Source organism: Hyaena hyaena, unplaced genomic scaffold, assembly GCF_003009895.1.
Source record: "Hyaena hyaena isolate Hyena2069 unplaced genomic scaffold, ASM300989v1 scaffold_264, whole genome shotgun sequence".
NCBI lineage: Eukaryota > Metazoa > Chordata > Mammalia > Carnivora > Hyaenidae > Hyaena > Hyaena hyaena.
Window position 1 is genome coordinate 1,742,225 of NW_024080894.1, and position 19,421 is coordinate 1,761,645.

General features: G+C 39.4%; 1 protein-coding gene across 1 annotated transcript in view; it reads right to left on the reverse strand.

The window, feature by feature from the left end:
• Positions 1-5,594: 5,594 nt before the first annotated feature.
• FBXL17 (F-box and leucine rich repeat protein 17) overlaps positions 5,595-19,421 on the reverse strand; it is a 500,090-nt gene continuing 486,263 nt past the window's right edge. Inside the window, exon 9 of the mRNA XM_039245603.1 lies at positions 5,595-8,195. Coding sequence (XP_039101534.1) covers positions 8,055-8,195 — 141 coding nt within the window. The 3' untranslated portion in view covers positions 5,595-8,054. The remainder of the gene's footprint in view (positions 8,196-19,421) is intronic.

Consider the following 19,421-nt stretch of genomic DNA (forward strand, 5'->3'; position numbering starts at 1 on the left):
AACTACTCATTTCAGTAATAGGTTATCACATTATCAGACAAGTCTCTGTATTACTAAAAGGTTTGATACCAGATTTATCTGTGTAATTAAAAATGAAGTGATAATGAAAGGGTCCCCCACTGTTTTATAAAACAGTGTGGTGGTCCTTTGCTTCTTGTGGTAATGACATGACAGATATGCCACAAGAATTCTCGCAGCTGCCTCAGTGCCACTTGGACAGCTGTTTGGCTTACAATTCCAATGCCAGTCGGGTAGAACTGGGCAACGCTATGCTCCCAGCCCAAGAGAAGAGAAGGGTGAATTACTGCCTCTGCCACCAGCTTAGACATGGGGTTGTGTAAACCCTGCTTCCCACAGAGCTAATCTCCACTACCAAACCGGTAGGGAACCTTGCAATTCTTGATAATCAATCATTTTAAACAAGGCATGAAACACTTTTCCTTTAAAATTTAATAAAATATTTGATACAAAATAATGTTTACAGAAGCATACATTATGATGCAGATTAATAAAACAAATACTGGTGAAGCCACACTTCAACTTATAAAATAGAACCTACAGATTCATTTGAAGACCCTTTGTGGGATCCTGCAACCCCAACCCATTGCCTGCTCCCCACAGAGGTAACCACTGCTCTGAAATTGGGCAATTGTTACCTTTATCTTTTCCTCTTTTTATAAATACACGTGTCCCTAAATAACATCTTATTTAATTTTGCTTGTTTTCACTTGATTCAAGGATAGAACACACTTTCAGTTTTCTTCCTACTTTTCAGGTTATTCCACTTCAATTTCCTTTCTCTTCTAGTCTTCCAAATGAAGGAGTGCCCAAAGACACAGTCTTTAGACCTCTTTCTATCTAAACTAATGGGTGATGACCAAGTATGATGGTGACAGAGAGGTGTGAAGTTTTAAATGCCAGGGATAAGACCCTCTTCTGAGCTGACCTCCTGTATCGAACTGCATACTCAACATACTCACTGAATGTCTAATGAGCATCTCAAAATTAACTCATCCCAAACTGAGACTTTGATATTCTCCTCCCCATTTTTTTCTTCTCCACAACAAATGGAAACTCTGTTATCTCTTTTTTTAATTTAAAAATTTTACTTAAATCTAAGTTAGTTAACATATAGTGTAATAACGGTTTTGAGAGTAGAATTTAGTGATTCATCACTTACATATAACACCCAGTGCTCATCCCAAGTGCCCTCCTTAACGCCCGTCTCCCACTTACCCCATGACCTCACCCAAGAACCCTCAGAGTGTTCTGTGTATTGAAAAGTCTCTTATGGTCTACTTATAACCTATTCTATTTTTTCTTCTGTAAGATTAGAGTGATTGGTTGGAAAAGTCTCATACTATGTCCATGTGTCTTAATCTCTCAGTCTTCCACATGGAAATTATCCATACAAAAGAAAAAAGACTTTTTGTTAACTTCCTTTTCACTTTACTCAATATACCTTTCAGTAGATCTGAAATTCAAATCCCTCCTTTGGCTGAATACCACTACTACTCAAGCCTTCCATTTTAATTTCAATTATTACATTTTTCATTTCTAAAAATTTTATTTAGTTCTTTTAAGAATGTATCTGCTTCTTTTTTCTTATATGTGTTTTAAATAACTTTTTTTATATCTTTCAATACATCAAAACTTTATTTTGAAAATTTATTATTTATTATTTGAAAATTTAATATTGAAGCTTTTGAGGCTATTATTTTTTTTTCCTGTTGACTTACACTAGTGTTGCTTTATTTTCTGTTGTTCTCTGTGATTTTAGACTGTGAGTTTAAATTTGTTGCCACTCAGCATTTCAAGCTGTATTACAAAGTTGTCATCATCAAGATAGTATGGTACAAGAACAGACACTTGGATCAATGGAACAGAATAGAGAACCCAGAAATGGACCACAAACATATGGCCAACTAATCTTGGACAAGGCAAGAAAGAATATTTAATGGAATAAAGACAGTCTCTTCAGCAAGTGGTGGTGGGAAAACTGGGCAGTGACATGCAGAAAAATGAACCTGGACCACTTTCTTACACCACACACAAAAATAAACTCAAAATGGATGAAAGACCCAAATGTAAGACAGGAAGCCATCAAAAGCCTCGAGGCTCAAAAGCAGGTAAGAACTTCTTTGACCTTGGCTGCAGCAACTTCTTACTCAACATGTCTTGAGGCTAAAAAGCAAAAATGAACTACTGGGACCTCATCAAGATGAAAAGCATCTGCACTGCGAAGGAAACAGTCAGCAAAACTAAAAGGCAACCAATGGAATGGGAGAAGATATGTGCAAACGACATATCAGATAAAGGGTTAGTATCCAAAATCTATAAAGAACTTATCAAACTCAACACCCAAAAAACAATCCAGTAAAGAAATGGGGTAAAGACATGAACAGACACTTCTCCAAAGAAGACACCCAGATGGCCAAAAGACACATGAAACGATGCTCAATGTTACTCATCATCAGGGAAAAACAAATCAAAACCACAATGAGATACCACTTCACATCCATCAGAATGGGTAACATTAACAACTAAGGCAACTAAGATGTTGGTGAGGACGCAGAGAAAAAGGATCTCTTTTGCACTGCTGGTGGGAAGGCAAACTGGTGCAGCCACTCTGGAAAACAGTATGGAGGTTCCTCAGAAAATTCAAAATAGAACTACCCTATGACCCAGCAATTGCACTACTAGGTATTTACCCAAGGGATACAGGTGTCCTGTTTTGAAGGGACACATGCACCCCAATGTTTATAGCAATGCTATCGACAATATCCAAAGTATAGAAAGAGTCCAAATGTCCATCGATGAATGAACAGACAAGGAAGATGTGGTATACACACACACACACACACACACACACACACACACACGAGTATTACTCAGCATTCAAAAAGAATGAAATCTTGCCATTGCAACTACATAGATGGAACTAGAGGGTGTTACGCTAAGCAAAATTAGTCAGAGAAAGACAAATTTATCTTGTGACTTCACTCATATGAGGACTTGAAGATATAAAACAGATGAACATAAGGGAAGGGAAGCAACAATAATATAAAAATGGGGGGGACAAAACATAAAAGACTGTTAAATATGGAGAACAAACAGAGGGTTGCTGGAGGGGTTGTGAGAGGAGGGATGGGCTAAATGGGTAAGGGCATTAAGGAATCTATTCCTGAACTCATTGTTGCACTATATGCCAACTAACTTGGATGTAAATTAAAAAAAAAAAAATTAAAAAAGAACAAATTGTTGGGGCCATAAAAATAAATAAATAAATAAATAGCCACTCTATTTGTGGGGTTTCTCTTAAGGCCTGTATTAAGGGTACAGTTCTCAAGGGGTGATTTTTTTTTTTTCTTTTGTCAGGCAATGAGCATTCCTATAATGAATCCTTTTAAAATACAACTAAGCAACACAAACTATGCAAATACTGTAGATTCAGGTACTAAACCATGTGAATGGTAGCCAGTGGCTATTAATTTTCAAGAAAACCTTAAAAAAAAACAATGAAATAACCAAAGACTAGCCCAGGCTGAAAGTGACTGCTTCTTCGATTTTTGTTTTCTTTTATTTTAGTTCACTATTTGTAAAAGGATATTGCCTTTCAGGGATCCTGGCTTTATGTGAGGTGAACTCTTGATTTGTGTCCCAATTATTCATGGGCCCAAAGTTTTATACACATTCTCTAGGCTGTAATGATCAATATAGTCTCCCAGATTTTGCAAGTTTCCAAGCTTCTCTAGGGATAGAAGTTTTAGTATGCATCAGAATCACCTGGGGGATTTTCTAGAACACAGATTGCATGGCCTTTGCCACAGTCACTCAACTCTGCTGGTGTAGCACAAGAGCAGCCACAGATAGTGCATAAACAAATGGTGTTGTTGTGTGTTCTAATAAAACTTTATTTACAAAAATACACATCAGGCCAGGGTTGGCCTAGGCTCATAGTTTGCTGACCCCTGCTTTAGACTGATGTCCCCACTCTGTTCCTGGTCACAAGAGGTTTCTTTTGCTTTCTTGCAGGCATAGCTAGTCACTTAAGAGGGTTTAAAAAGGCATTTCTGGGGGACTCAGTTGATTTAAGCATCCCACTCTGATTTCAGCTCAGGTCATGACTTCGGGGTTTGTGAGGTCTAGCCCTGTGTTGGGCTATGTACTTGACAGTGTGGAGCCTGCTTGGGATTCTCTCTTCCTCTTTCTCTGCCCCCTCTCTCTGTCTGTCCCTCTTCCCCCTCGTCCTCCCCACACTTGTGTGCACATGCTTTCTCTCTCTCTCTCTCTCTCTCTCGTCTCAAAATAAATGAATAAACTTAAAAAAATTTAAGGTAAAAGGATTTAAAATTATTTCACTGAAAAATTTTCAACGTTACATAGCAGAAAATCTTTTGGGATCTTCATTCTCGCATATTGCCAGAAATGGAAGTCCTGAATTTAAATTTCTACTGGTTGAAAGAATTTAGGGCAAGACTTTTCTAGTGGAGAAGGAAAAGGGAAAAGGATTCCCTACAAATCCAATCTCTTTAGTAGCCCATGAAAAGTTTGATTTGCCTTTCTTTTTCCATAGAGGTTTTTTCTACTCTCTGCCCCTACAGAAGATGCTTTTCTATTTCACTTGCTTGTCTACCTACCTCCTCAGCCTGACCTTGCCTTGCTGTCTCATTCCTGAATGACTTAGCACATGGTTTTCCATCTTCCAGGTTGTTCTCCCTTCCCTCCCCACACTAAGCTTGGTAAATTCCTGTTATTCCTTCAGCTCTCATTAGAAGTACCTCTTCCGTGAGGCTCATGTGTTCCCTCTAATTATGCCTCTTATTACACCCATTGTACTCCACGACTATTGCTAGTTTTCAAAAACGGTCTTCTTGCTAGGCTATGAGGAATGAGGATGGGAATGAGTTTTATTTATCTTTAAATGACAGGGCTGGGTCCATGTTTTTTACTCAATAAATTCATCTATTTACTTTTGAAAAACTGAATAAAGGGCAAAGCAAATGAATGATTGTTTAGGGAATGGGATTTTAAACAAACCACTTGTTTAAACCCTTAAGGTTTTAAACTATCTCAGTAATCGCTGGCCAAATTAGAACCTCCCAAACCCAGTCTTGTTCATTATCCTGGTTAGTCAAGCCTACATAAAGTCAGGAGTGAAACACACAAGGACACAAACCACTGCATGCATCACACCCAACTAGCATCAGAGAGGCCATTTATTTTCCCTAAAATAAAACAAAAGACAAAGTATTTTGTTTCTCTTTTATTGCAACCCATTGCAAGGTCAAAAGATTCACGGAAATATAGAAACTACAAACTGGGTGAATTTCCTTTATCCACTCAAAAAGACATTAAAGACAAAGGACCAGAATTTTTCACTACAGCAATATATTTCATAGTCTTTATTCTGAAAATACTGTTGACATTTTGGAGAGGATACAAAGCCCTGCATTAAACGTGTTCACATATATTTATGACATTCTAAGCAAAACAAGAAACTCTATATTGCCCAGAAATCATTTTAAGCCTCATTTCAAAGCATCTAATGAGAACACATTCAACAACCATCACAGAATCACTCAAGGTGATGCTTTTTTTTTTTTTTTTTCTGGTTGTTTTTTTGAGATTAATGCTTTGAGGCTGGATATGATGTTTCTACAGATTTCTACAAATATACCAAAGCAATTTTCCAGGTTATGCTGCATCAGGCTTTCTGGATTAGTCAACATCTTAAAGAATAAGTGCAAGTCCCCCACCCACCCCACCCCCAAGCTAAAGCATGTTATAGTGCTGTATTTTAGATTTAGACAATGCAACATTAAAAAAAAATCAATTTTACACTTCTGAAACCATTTGACAACCAAACTGTAACACTCTAAAGATTACAACGTTGAACTGAGATGGCATCATCCATATCATCAATGGCTCTCCCTTCTTTTGTTTTTTTCTTTAACTATTTAAAATATAGTGTGACATATAAAAATTAAACTTTTGCTTATTCACTCAAGCTACTATTACTATACATACTGTCTTATAAATTAGTTTTGGATTAAAAACCAGTTAAAATATTGTGAATTAAAATATTTTTCAGTGGTGGGGAAATGAATAGGAAAACGATATTATTTGATGTGCAAGAAGAATTCTTTTGTTAATAATAGTTTTTTTCTTACACAAATTGTATTCCTTTTAAATTAGTAACCTATCTAGTGATGGAAAAATAACCTTGGTGGTTACTAAGTAGATTTTCTTAACTGATTGGGATTAAAAGCAAAAAAAAATGCCACGTCAGAAACATTTTGACATAATCAATTGTAAAAATTGATTACAAAAAAAGGAGTTTACAAAAAAAAAAAAGGAGTCTTTATAAATAAGTGAATGGTATTTGAATGTAAAGCTATATTTTGTTTCTTGCAGCTGGTATCATTTTAGCCATATTGGGACTTACAGAAAGTGAAACTCATACCTTAGTATATCTGTTAAAGACCAAAAAATCAGTTATGTCCACACTGGGGAAGAATAAATAGCAAACTCACAAGTCAGGGTTTTGTATCTAGCTTTACTGTGAAAGATAATCACTCTTTAGCTTAAAAAGGCTCCATGCGGTCTTGATTATAAATCTCGACACAGGAAAGTTTACTTGAGCCTGAGTCCCTACTACGAATTAATTGTAAAGATGTGTGAAATCAAAACACATATTCATTTACTTATATTGTCTTAACTGAAAGCTGGCAATCTTTAAACAAATAAATGTTTATTTCTGACAAGTGTGAACAGAATCTTAATGAAAAGATTTTCTAATTTTTCCTCTTAACTCATACATTAACCAGCAATAGATCTTTGCATTAGCACAAGAACTATTCAAAAATAACATGCATATATCCATAAAACCTGTTCTAAAGCTCAAAGCAAAGCAAAGGAAAAAAAAAAAGAAAAAAAAGCAATAGGAAGATTGTCTACTTATATCTCATTCATTAATCTTCTACCATGTGACTACCTCCAAATTTCAGAAATATAGGTTCATAATTACCAAAATTAACAAAAATAATTAAATGATCTGTAGGGTTGTTTTCAAATAAATGCACACTATTAAATTACATTGGTGCCTTTAATGTGGAGAACGCTAAGGTCAGCTCCAAATATCATTAAAATATATCTGGACCAGTTACAATCCATGAAATAGAAGCAAACACAACGTTAACATAAAACTTCGCTGAAATATTCAGGACTCAACAGAACACATTTGCAAAATAATGAATAATTAACTTTTGTGAGCTGGCCAGGGGAGTTCAGATTGTTGCCTCCACATAAAAACTTCACAGAAGGCTTTATTCTTTCTAGTCGCTACATCACCTCCAGAGAGCAAGGTGGCCATCTGTGGATACAGTGAGTTAGGCAGAGCCACAGTGGGTGACATGCTCCTTCGATGACCTGGAGGAAGGCCCCTCTGTCAGAAAACGGTCTAGAAAGAAACTGCCCTGGAGTCGTGTACACATGCACATGTGCATGTTTATGAGGGAGTGTGAGAAACTCTGTGTGTGTGTGTGTGTGTGTGTGTGTGTGTGTGTGTCTTTGAGATTTTGCACGGTACTGGTTTCCTGGTTTCCAATTAGTGCAACATCACTTCCGGGCTGGTGATCATCAGAAGTGCATGCTTCTATCCCATCAAAAGACAAGGCAGTTGCATTGATTTGGGGGCATCTTCAAGAGGCAGTAGTTAGAAGCTCAAAATAATAGACTGATGTTTTTTGGTTCTACAGGAAGAAAACATTTTTTAGGGAAATAAGTCTTTGAACTTAAAAACTAAAAGGTCTGTGGCTTTTGAAATCTTTAATTTTTAAGAAAAAAAAAAATACCCCACCCAGCTCACCTGGGAACAAATAGCAATTGCGCTTATGCTATGCAGTATGCAAACAAGACACAAATATACACATTCGGGTACACCCGTACACGTGGAACAGTTAAAACCCTTCCAAGGGATCGCCTGTCCCAGATCTCCTACTCCCGTCTGCCCTGCTGACTGATGCCGGCGGACCTACGCGTGAGCAGGAGTGTTAGGAGGAGGCGGCAGACATGTTGGGGGTCCAGCCCATCTGATAGGCTCTTTCCAAGGTCCTCTTGCAGTCCTGCAGCACGGTGCTGAAGGTGATGTGGGGGTACTGCTGCACCAGCTGCTCCACCGTCACTTCGTTCACCTGCAACCAAAGAAGAGGTGTAGTCAAGCATGGGGCAGGCGGAGATCACCCGCTGCCCGTGTCCTCTGATGTGCTAATGGTGGCAACAGGAACCCTCACCTCACTCCTCCTCAGCAGTGTGAGCAAGTGTTCGGTGAGAAGCGAGGCGGCCCTTTTTGTCTGACCTTCCCGGTTTCCTAAGTACTACATTCACCCTCGGGGATTTTTTTTAAAAAGACATAGGATATCAAGAAATCAAACGTGTTTTCTAGAAGCATAAATGATAGTGACTTGTCGAGATCTTAACAATGCCCACTGAAAAGCTAGCGCCCGGGAGGAGAGGCAGCAGGAAGATAGCATTCTAATGTGCATTTAGCTTCATCATCAACCTGACAGCTTTTTTCAGGCGACACTGTAGAGTGGGAGAGAGGATCTGCAGGATTCTAGATAGAAGTAAGTGTAGGGAAAAATGTTTATTTTTCTTCCCTTTAAATGTTAAGGCATTGCAAACTTCAAGCCCCTTTGTGAAAAGGGCTGAAATGTGAGGAATCAATAATTAAAACATACATGGCTGGCAGGTCAGGGATGGCCCCAATAGACCTTAACCATCAAAGATACCACCTTGATTCTTGATTAGAGAAGGCAATCAGACAGGCCTAATTAAAACTAACACCTTTACAATTGCTGTGCTGTGAAGGGATTAATTTGTCAATTATTTTTAAGCTGATTGCAGTTCATATCACAGAAGTAGACAGCTTCCTTCATCCTTTAGATAAATAAATGATTAACCTAAGAACCACAACTTTTAGGTAGCTTTATTTAAAATCTTTATTGAACACTTGGGCATTTTCAAATACATCAATATTTCATTTATACTGAGTAAGCTGGTTTGAAAGAAGGTGCTTATGATACATAATTTCGTGCTCCCTCTCCATGTCTGTCTATTCTTGAAAAAGATCAGGACCACCAGGAAATACCTAAAACAACATCAAACCCTTGCTGTTTGCTTTGAAAGCCTGCTTAGAAGTATGATGATCATGACATCCAGTCATCTACACTTTTCTGAAGTAACATGATGTTTTATGGGTGATTTGGAGAACTGGTATATATAATCTTTTTTTTAAAAAAAATTGAGACCTGATATTTCAACACTGCATTGATGATACTTAATCTGTCAGAACACCTCTCTATTCAAGACTTCCTTGTACTTAACTCAGCTTGCCTTCCAAATTCAACCAAACCACGTGGTTAATTCTTTTTGTGCTACTTATGACATACAACATTGTTTTCAAAAGCAAGAAGAAAATCATTTAAAATAAGAATGAAAAACTGATATACAAATTAGATTGAGAATATGAATTGATGGCCTTAAGAGGATTTTAAAACAGTGTTTTCAAATTTTTAATTTAAATTTATGATCTAAGTCTTGCTTGGGTTGAGGCAGCCTAAAACAGTACACTTAGAAGGTCATGCACCATCTGGCTCTGCCTATTTTGGTAGCATATTTTTGATACTCCAGTCACCTATCTTAATTCCAGATGATCAAACTGTCCCAAGTTCTTTCTGGCCTCAGGGTCTTTGCACATGTTATTCTCTTAACCTGGAATACTTTTTAACCACTTCCCTCTAGAAACTTTCTCTTCATGCCTACCTCCTACTTATTCTTGACATGATAACTTCAATGTCATTTCCCCAATGTCATTTCACTGACCTATCCTTGGTCTCCCCACCTCATATTAGGTAAGGCTTCTAGGTTATTTACTCTTCCAACATTGTGCACTTTGTCTCCGTAACACTTATAAAGTTAGCTTATAAGTGTTATATTACTTAATTTAATGTCTGTTTCTCCTGCCCCAGTGTGCCATCCACAAGAGCAATGATCATTTTTCTATCCACAAGTCAGGCCTAGTTATTAGTGAATGAATGATTTAAAAAAAAACCCCACCAAATGGCAAATAAAAAATGGAAACTCAAGAGCAAGGCAAAACCAGGCATTAACATACTAATCACACAGACCAACAATTCTCTGAGGAACTCCTATTTGGCTAAGGAATTTTCTCCTTCAAGGAGCCTTCCCTAAGCAAGCCTATCTCCCAGAGAGGTTGGGGTAGGTACCCCCTTCTCTGTGCACCTGCGGTGGGCACCCTGCATGCTTTTTTTCTTTTATTTAAGCACTCTCACTCTTTACTTGCCTATTGCTTCCTCCTGGGCAAGAAGAACCCCCAGGGACCAGAGACTGTCTTTTACCTTTAAGGCTATCAAGCTGTGTGCAACATAGAGAAGAAACATGGCAACTGTGGTTCATGCCATGGACTTGAGAGTCAACCAGAAACAGGTCTGAACCCTGGTTTCACTTTATTTAAGATTTAGCTTCCTCCACTATACATACAGGATAAAAGTACTTAAAAGTCATAGGATTATTGTAAGGATTAAGTGTAATGATAAGCTCAGTACTGTGACTGACTTAAAAAGGTCCCCAAATGGTAGCTCTTATTATTAGTGCAGGCACTTGGTAAATGGTTATTGGGTGCACAAGTTAACTAATAATATGTATGGTGACCAATTCTCTGTATTGGTCAATTTCTGAGATGTTTCAGAAGTGAACCTTGGTAACATAATTTGTAATGTTCCAAATAAAATAATCACAGGGCGAGAAGTAAGCTTTAAAACATACTTCATATACAGGAAGAAGTCTATTCTACCTTATTGTTCTCTGAAGGTGATTCTAGAACTTTCCTTAATGAATGAGTCCAGGTTTTAAATGTCCACTTTCAGAATATCCTCCCTTTTCTTTACCTGATGTTCCCCACTGTGCTTTTTAGGTTACCTTCCTCCCTTCTGTCATAAACAACCCCATAAGGATGCAGGTCTCATTAAGAAAGAACTGAAGTCATTTGGTCAGACAGGATGCCAAGAAAACCTACACTGCATGGCAAGGGGAGAAAGTCCACGCCACTCCGTATTCAAGGAAAGCGTGATAGAAAACCAAGAAGAGATTTAATCCCACTATAAAGAAAGGGACTGTCTTCTGCGCTCTTTTCTGATCTACACATGGGCTTGTACAAAGTCCAGTACCTAGGAATTGACAGGCAATCTGTTTTGGATGTTCAATTTTTAAATGCAGAAAATGTCTCTATGTAGTTAACTGTTTTTTGCAGGAAGATAGATGCAATTTACCTTAAGCAAACTTGATATATGAAGATAAATTTATGAAGTATATAAATTAGGGTATAATTATTCACTTTGGTAAAGCTTTCCATGGTCAGGTTAATTTCTTTTCTCTGCTCTCCCAATATTGTATATATCCTTTGATTTATGAAAATTCAATTTACCTATTCCGGTTGCCTAAAGTGAGGTATACTTATAGCTGAGGATACAGAATATGTTAGGTCTCTGGCTTTCAAAAGTTATGGGCAAGAATAGACAATAACTTGGTTTTGTATGGCTGTGTGAAACCAGCAATCCTTTGTGGATATAATATGTCTTCTAAGTAATCTTTTTGCTAACTGTGCTCTAGAAATTTTAGAAGACAAAGCAGAGAAGGAATTGCAAATATTCCATTTTAGAGCTTTGCTGGGTAGCAGCTATTCAGGGGAAATACATGTGTTCCCAATAGGGAAGGTTCTATCTTTTACTTACAGTGTCTCCTGGTGATACAGTATGACAAATTTTATACTAAAGTTATTTTCATTTACTCCTCAGAAGTACAAATTATGCTCACCTCTTTGTATAGAATCCATAAGCACTTTGGTGTTTCAGAGAAAAAGTTCAGTGTTAGACACCAGGAGGGTCCAAAGCATTTTAAATTGTTATGCCTACATACACGTTTCTGCAGACATTTTGTCATGCACAACTCCACTTGCTAGAATGAAAAGAACCATTCTCTGTTCCAACTCATAAAATTTGTGTAATATAAAAAAGGAACATAAATGAATTTTTTTTACATTTCTCCATGATCCCTCGTTTTCTGTATTCAATTTCTTTTCCTCTTGCTGAAAACTCTCAATGGCAACTCCTCTATTACACCTGAGATTTGAAAACTGCAGCCTATCTTCCTAAAGAAATATGCAGAGGTGTCATTTGAAGAAATTACTGTGATTAAAGGGAAAAAAGTGTGTACCACATGCTTTTTTTTAAATATAAGAAAGATTGGATTTTATAGTTCTCTCCAAAGGCTGCATAGCCATAATTTACATTTTCAAAATTATTATAACTCTTTCCAAGGTAGTAGCAATTTGTCTGTTATTTTAATCTATTTTGAGTTAACATCTATTAGCACTTTTTGAAAAAGTGAGGTAAATTGCTATGCTAATTAAGGTAAATCACACCATAGTTCCTTTCTATTCCTGCTACTACTATGGAAGGGTGAGGAGAGAACCTTCAGTGTTTCTGAGATTCAGTTTAGCCAATGTCTCTAGACCATCACACCCATCTTTTCACCTCCTTATCAACACTTTCCCCAGAAAGTTTCAGCTAAGTGAAAGCTCAAGTCTGAAGTATCTCCCCAATGATACCTCTGTTCAAAAAAATACGATTTCTGATAAAATTTGCAGAAGAAACCGTTTATGTGAATTGATTCTTATTTCCTCTTTGTCTCATGTTTTAAAATAGGACACATTTCTTGTGATGGGGGACATATTTGATACCTGAGTGTATTAAACTCACATTCATGAATATAATAAACCATTTAAAATCATTTTTTAAAAAATCACTTTTTTTAAATGGAGAGTATTTCCCTGCAAAACTGACCACTTCTGAAAATACCAATAACAATAAAATGCATTACTAGACTGTGTTTCTTAACAGCAAAGAGAATTGAGTCATCTCTTTGTTTTCAGTCCTACGCACACTGCCTGGCATATTCTTGCCCCATTAGATTATGAGCTCACAAGACAGGAGTTTTTTGTTGGTTTTGTTCACTGCCAAATCCCTGGCACCTACAGAATGCCTAGCACCTAGTAACTAGTCAATAAATATTTGCCGGCTAAATTAATGTAGTACTTGTTCAATGAACAGGTACCGAGTAAGCACAAAATCACCAACTGCAACAGAAAGAGTGAACATAACCTCACCTCGTTCCCAGACTGTTCCTGCTACAGGGGAAGCAGTGGCTAAAGTCTTGCCCTTACGGCAGCTCCAAGCTCCTTTCATCGTTTGAAGTTCATACCCAAGGTGATTCTTTGTGCTACTCTCCTTTCCAACCGGGCGCCTCTTTCCAAATAACACCTTTCCTCAGGTTTCCAATAATTTTAACTCGTGCTGGTGGTTCAGTAATTTCTGCTGGGTCATGCTGCTGTCAGGCAGTACTAAGGAAAAGCCTGGGCCATACTGGAGTTAAATGGGGACAGCCTTCCTTCCTGGAGATCAGTGACACACTACACTGATGGATAACACTGAGAAACACGTTAATGGTCACTAGATATGAGCCAGTTTCCAAAACGTTGCAAAACCCCACATGGTTCCGAAGACTTAACACTTCTGTTTACAGCATCAGCACTCCACTCAGGGCGGCAGGCCCAGGAGGGCCCCACAGAGGATTCTGAGATTTTGCGACATTTAAGGTCCCTTCTCATGTCACAGTTATCTGGAGGCAGAAGGGGAACCGTGGGCAGATCCTCTGACTCAAAATAATGCTACCTCCTCTAATTTCTTGGGCTTCAGGAATTGTACCTGCCTTTACTGCTCTCTGGGGGCAAATGGAAATCCGAGGAACTTTCTGTTGCTGTTGTTGGTGTTGTCATCACAGTGACATATGGCATTTGTTGTTCCAGATCGCATGAACATAATACTGCAACTCACAGTACAGTCTCAGACAAGGAAGGCTTCTTCAAACCAAACTGTCCTATGCCCCCCACTGAGAAACACTGTACTCATCAGAATAAGACACTCACGTGGTAGGGGACAAATCATACACATTTTCTTCTCTTCAGCATGGTTTACTTTGGCAAAAAGTTGAACATGATTTGTTAATTCTTCATCCTAATGGCCAATAAAGGCAAAACAAAAGTATGCCTCCATTCTAGCAAGAAGGGAATAGGAAAAATATTCAGGGAGCAGCTACTATTTTCCAGGCATATACACATTTATACTCCTTATTACAGATGAACTGTGGCTCAGAGAGAATTAGTATTTCACACAGGGTCACGCAGTTTGTAAATGGAAGTCGGGATTTGAATCCAGGACCCAAAAAGAAGTGATCTCTGCACTGTGCCACTTTGCCTTGGCACACAGGTAACGGTGAGATGCAGGAAGCGCCAGACTGTGGCCTAGCTCATCACCTGCTCATTAAACTGTTCACTGACATTCCTTTTCTATCGACAGTACAAGAAATGATTTCGATTTACATATAAATACATTTCAAAGTCCTTTACAATGTCTTCAAAATGGTTGCTCTGTGGGAATGTAAATTATAATAGATCTCACTTGGCTTGGGGAATATTCCATTGTGGAGTTGTGGTTGCATGAGACTCTGAAACAGGACAGAAATGTGATGAAGCTGCAGGACAAACAAGGGAACTTCTGGCAGAGCAACTGGCCCATGACATAAACAGACATTGTTTTTTCTCCAGACTCCCACCCATCAAAACGTTTTTCTGTGTCCCAGACAGAGGTAGAGTGGCCAACTTGACATATATGGTTCTAGTCCTCTTGAGCAGGGAAAATGGACAAGTATACCAGCAACAGCAAAGCCTGAAGACTGATTTCTAGGGGCCGTGCAGGTTGCTGTGGACAGAGGCACATGACCTTCTCCAGGAGAGCTGGAAAAGGTTTTCCAAAAGAAGGGATATTTAACTGAACTTCCGGACAAGGAGGCATCAGCCTGTGTACACATGTACTAAACATACACATATTATTCAGGGAAGAAAGGAAACCCACTCAGGAGCCAGAATAAAATGCCAGTTTGTCCCTTACTTTGTAAGCTGTGTAAGGCATGTTTCTCCAGCTCATCTAGCAAAATCAAGTGTATAACTACAGTAGTTCTTGCTTCACACAGCTCTGTTCTGAGGAAAGGGGGGGTGAAGAAAATGAATCCCCTATCTGTAGGTGGGAAAAGTAAAGAACCCACAGTATACCTGTGAAGGGGCTGCAAATAGCACATTCAACTCCTCTCTCCTAATTCAAGGCTCTTGCCCTCGCACTGGTCTGTCATTCTTCACAGACTCCCTGGGCAATGTCACTCACTGCTAACAGCCCCAGAGGCTGACTCCTGGCGGCCCAGAGGCAGAGTGTTGTCTGTGGGGCAATACACCTCCAGAATCTGCTTCTCTCTGAGTTTCTTGTCTCTCTGGAAAACTGTACTGGCTATCAGTGGAACCTGGCATTCATAAGGTGTAGCAAAAGTCAGCATGGACAATGCATATTCATGAGGCGCAACTACTCTTTAAGCAAGTGCCCACTGGCCCCAAGATGGGCACATATTAAAATGGATAAGGGTAACGTGAATTCTAGTGATACGTCAAGTGTGCATGTAAATGAGATGAGTCATCCAAGTGCAGTTTAAAATATTTTAAATAGGACACTAAGGAAAGAATAAAACAGCAGATGATACACTGATTTTCCCAGGACCCTGCACAGCCAACAACCTGCACCAGGCTCTCTTTGGGGATTCTATTTCCTTCCCTTTGCAGCGGTACTTCTCACATCCTTGCTTGGGTGACATACCATGTCCTGCCAATGTTTCCCTACGTTAGAACAGGGAGGTCCAGGACACGAAAAATTTGGAGCAACCTTGACATTCTCTCACTTCACCCCTTTCTCTTCAGCAGCAAGGCTAAGCTTTCCAGAAGTCTGGAGGAGGATACAGCAGTAGCTCGGTATGCATGAACAGGCTGCGGGCAGAGCCCACAATGCAGAGAAAGGGTATTTCCCAGACTGGTGAGAATTGTGAAAATGATTCTAGGTGTGAGCCAAAGCACCTGCTCTTTGTCTCCACTTGACAGTCAACTTCGCATTCCTTTCCTCCCTCTGCCTTTCTTAGTCAAGCCAAGGCTCTTCTCCATGAACCCCACAGCAACTCAGGCATAACAAATGTTTGATACATGTTTACTGACATGGGATGAATAAAACCGTGTCTGCAAACAAGAACACACATAAGAATACAGCGGACCTCAGCACAATTGTTCACCCAATCACTTGGGGATCTTTTAAAAACCCCAATGCCAAGGTCATATCACAGACTAACTGTACCTGTATCTTGAGCGGGTGGGACCCAGGCATCAGTGAAGTCTCCCCCTCCCCCAGGACATTCCAATGTGCAGCTCGGGTTGAGATCTATTGGTCTAAAGCTTTCAACGGTAAAGCTCCCAGAGGGTGCTGGTGATTTCTGCTCCAGGGAATCTGAAGGCAAAGTCTGAACTAAGATTATTTGAAGACAACACATATGCACTTGCCTCCCAGGCTGCCCTCTATGTGAAATTGAGTCCAGGGTTCTGGAGAAAAGAACCTATTGCTCCTATAGCTTATTGGCCCATCTTTTACAAATACTCATCCCTACCTGAAACAAAAGGTATATTCTTTGAATGTGGTAAAAACAGACTGGTTTCCTCTCCTTCAGCATTGGTCTTGGATCTCTAGTTGGGCACGGCCCGTCTTTCTAACAGCTAATGGAAGGGAAGATTACCCTAACCCCAGCTGTCACATGGATGGATGTAGTGCTTCCTCAAGGTACCACCCATGAGGTGGAAGGACAAGGCACGCATAACTAATGTAATTAATGTAATTTTAAGAAGAAAAACTGATCATCTTATTGGAGACTAAAAGCCACCTGCTAACTATGGGAGTCAGCTGACTATAGGCCACCCACAATGCACTATGTTTCACGCATGAACCTCCTCCTACTAGCCTGAGGCCTTCAAGAATAGATTTCTTTATGGAGAGAGGTAAGAAATATTACTCTTGAGTGGCAAAAAACTCATCTAAAAGTCCCAAAGCATGGAAAGAGACAGATACTGAAAATGCAGGCTCATAAATTCAGTCAACTTTGTCAAATGCAGTCATTCCATTTCAGAATCTGCAATGATTGGAAGTGCTATGCTCTGTCAATATCACAACAGGCCTGGCTTCATGCTGTCTTTTTTCATGAGATGTGGGTTGCCTGTTAACACTAGCATTGCTTTCTATTCACTTGAATTAGCACAGTGAGGAAAAGCAAAGAACCTGGGAGGATGAGGATCACAGAAAGGCCTGCAGTGTTAAGTGAGAATCGGGTGTCGCCAACCTGAAGCCTCTAATTAGAGATTAGTGTGACAACAAGCAGACTGTCAGAGAGAGAGAGAAATTAGTGACATTTTCATTCCCTGCTTCTCCAAGCAATCCTCCACCAAGAAGGATGTTTCAAGTCAAGTGTAAGCTCTATCCAGAGCCTTACGTGGGCCACTCTGAGTCCACTGACCGCTGGCCATGGAACTGACCTAGTGCAAACATGCATATATTTTTTGGTATAGACCTGCATGTGCAGTACAGATGAGAACCAAAGCGGACCTGTGTGGGACATCAACATGGAGAAAGCCACTTGGCAAGTCGTCTGCAATGCTCTAAATGGTTCAGCAAAAGAGTGCCTATTTGAGAAAAACTGGGCCCTAATAAGATAATTAATGTAGTTACTAACCGAGCGGTAAGTACAACGTATTTATAGAACACATCTGGGTGTTTCTAAATTAAACTCGCAAAGTTACACTGAAAAACACAATCGAGAAAGAAAGCTCTCAGAGCTAAAAATGTCCTTTCTTTTATGCTTAATGGTTTTCTTGATCTCAGTTTTTATTTTCTTACATAAAGCCTGGGGCAGTGGTAGTTGCCAGTGGACACCTGATGAAAAAATGTCTCTCTAAAATGGCAGTTGCCATCAGGTAGAATGTATGGATTTGACCTGTTTCCTAAAACGATTTTATTACCAGCAAAAATTTATTCTGCATAAAGGTGATCTGTAAATCTGTAGATTAAAAAACCTGAAAACAAGTGATATTTCTGGTTTTCAGAAGAGAGACTCTACATAAATCAGAGCATCCAGGGTTAGGCTCAGAAGGCTGCCGAGTCCAGTCACACAGCAGATGCCTGAACTCTGTCTGTGACTATCCTGAACCTCAGAGGCTTTCAGCTACACTCAGAATCCCCCAGCTACAGGAAACTGGTGTTAAATCCAAGGTGTTACCTTACTTATTTCCCTCTGTCTAGATACTTCTTTTAATCTATAAAATTATTAGGAGGATGTGGGATCTAATGTTTTTAAACATTGTTTGCTTTTAGCTGTATAATACTTCTGCAAACCAAAATAATAAATTAATACACAACCAAATAAGCAAACTAAACAAATAAAGCAATAAAAGTGGCGTTGCTCTGGCTGAAGTCAGTTAGATGGTAAGGACCTGCCCTTATCCTGCCCTCTTAGCTGCTCTGTCATTCCCAGAGACTCTGAGGAACCTCCACAGAACCTTGGAGCTATACACAATGCAGATAAGAAACACAATCCATCCATCCATCATCCAGTATATGTTTGTTAAGTAACTACTATGTCTCAGCCTCCAAGGCTGGGTCTGGCAATATAACACAGAAGAGGAAATCCATGTATCTTACAGTCTAGCGAGGAGGAGAGGGATGGGGAGGAGGAAGGTAGGAATTTACTACCACATGGTTCTTGCTTGCAAATGCTTCTTGCTTGCTTCATGTAAGGAAGTTTACACGTGTTAACTCATTTAGTCCTCTCCATGGTCTATGGGATAGGTGTTACTTTTATTCCCACTTTACAGATGAGAGAGGCAGTACAGGAGATGGAGATAGAAAAGCCAGGAGTGTGGTGACATTGAAGGTAGGAGAAAATCAGTTTCATGAAGGAGGGCAGGGCTACCACGTGGATGCAGCTGCTAAGAGATGAGGCCAACTGTGGACAGAGAAGTGGCCACTGCATGTGGTGACAAGGAAGTCATCGGTGACATTGAGAAAAGCAGATTCAGCGGCTCGGCGAGGATGGAAGTAGATTGTAAGGAGTGGTTGAAAAAGGAAGGACAACTGTTCACAGTCCATCCTTTGAAGAGAGGAGTTTAATAGGAGAGCGGCAGAAAATGGAACTGAAGAGGAGCGCCGCTGAAAGCAGATGTGGGGTCAAAGCAAGGTTCTTCATGCAGAAGAAATATACTTTGGGGTGCCATTTTCAAAAATTAATTTGCAGTCTTACTGAATTGTAATTGCCTGTTTGCTTCACTGTCTCCCCCAGGAGGCTTCGGGCTCTGTGGGGTAGGAACTGCCTTGTTC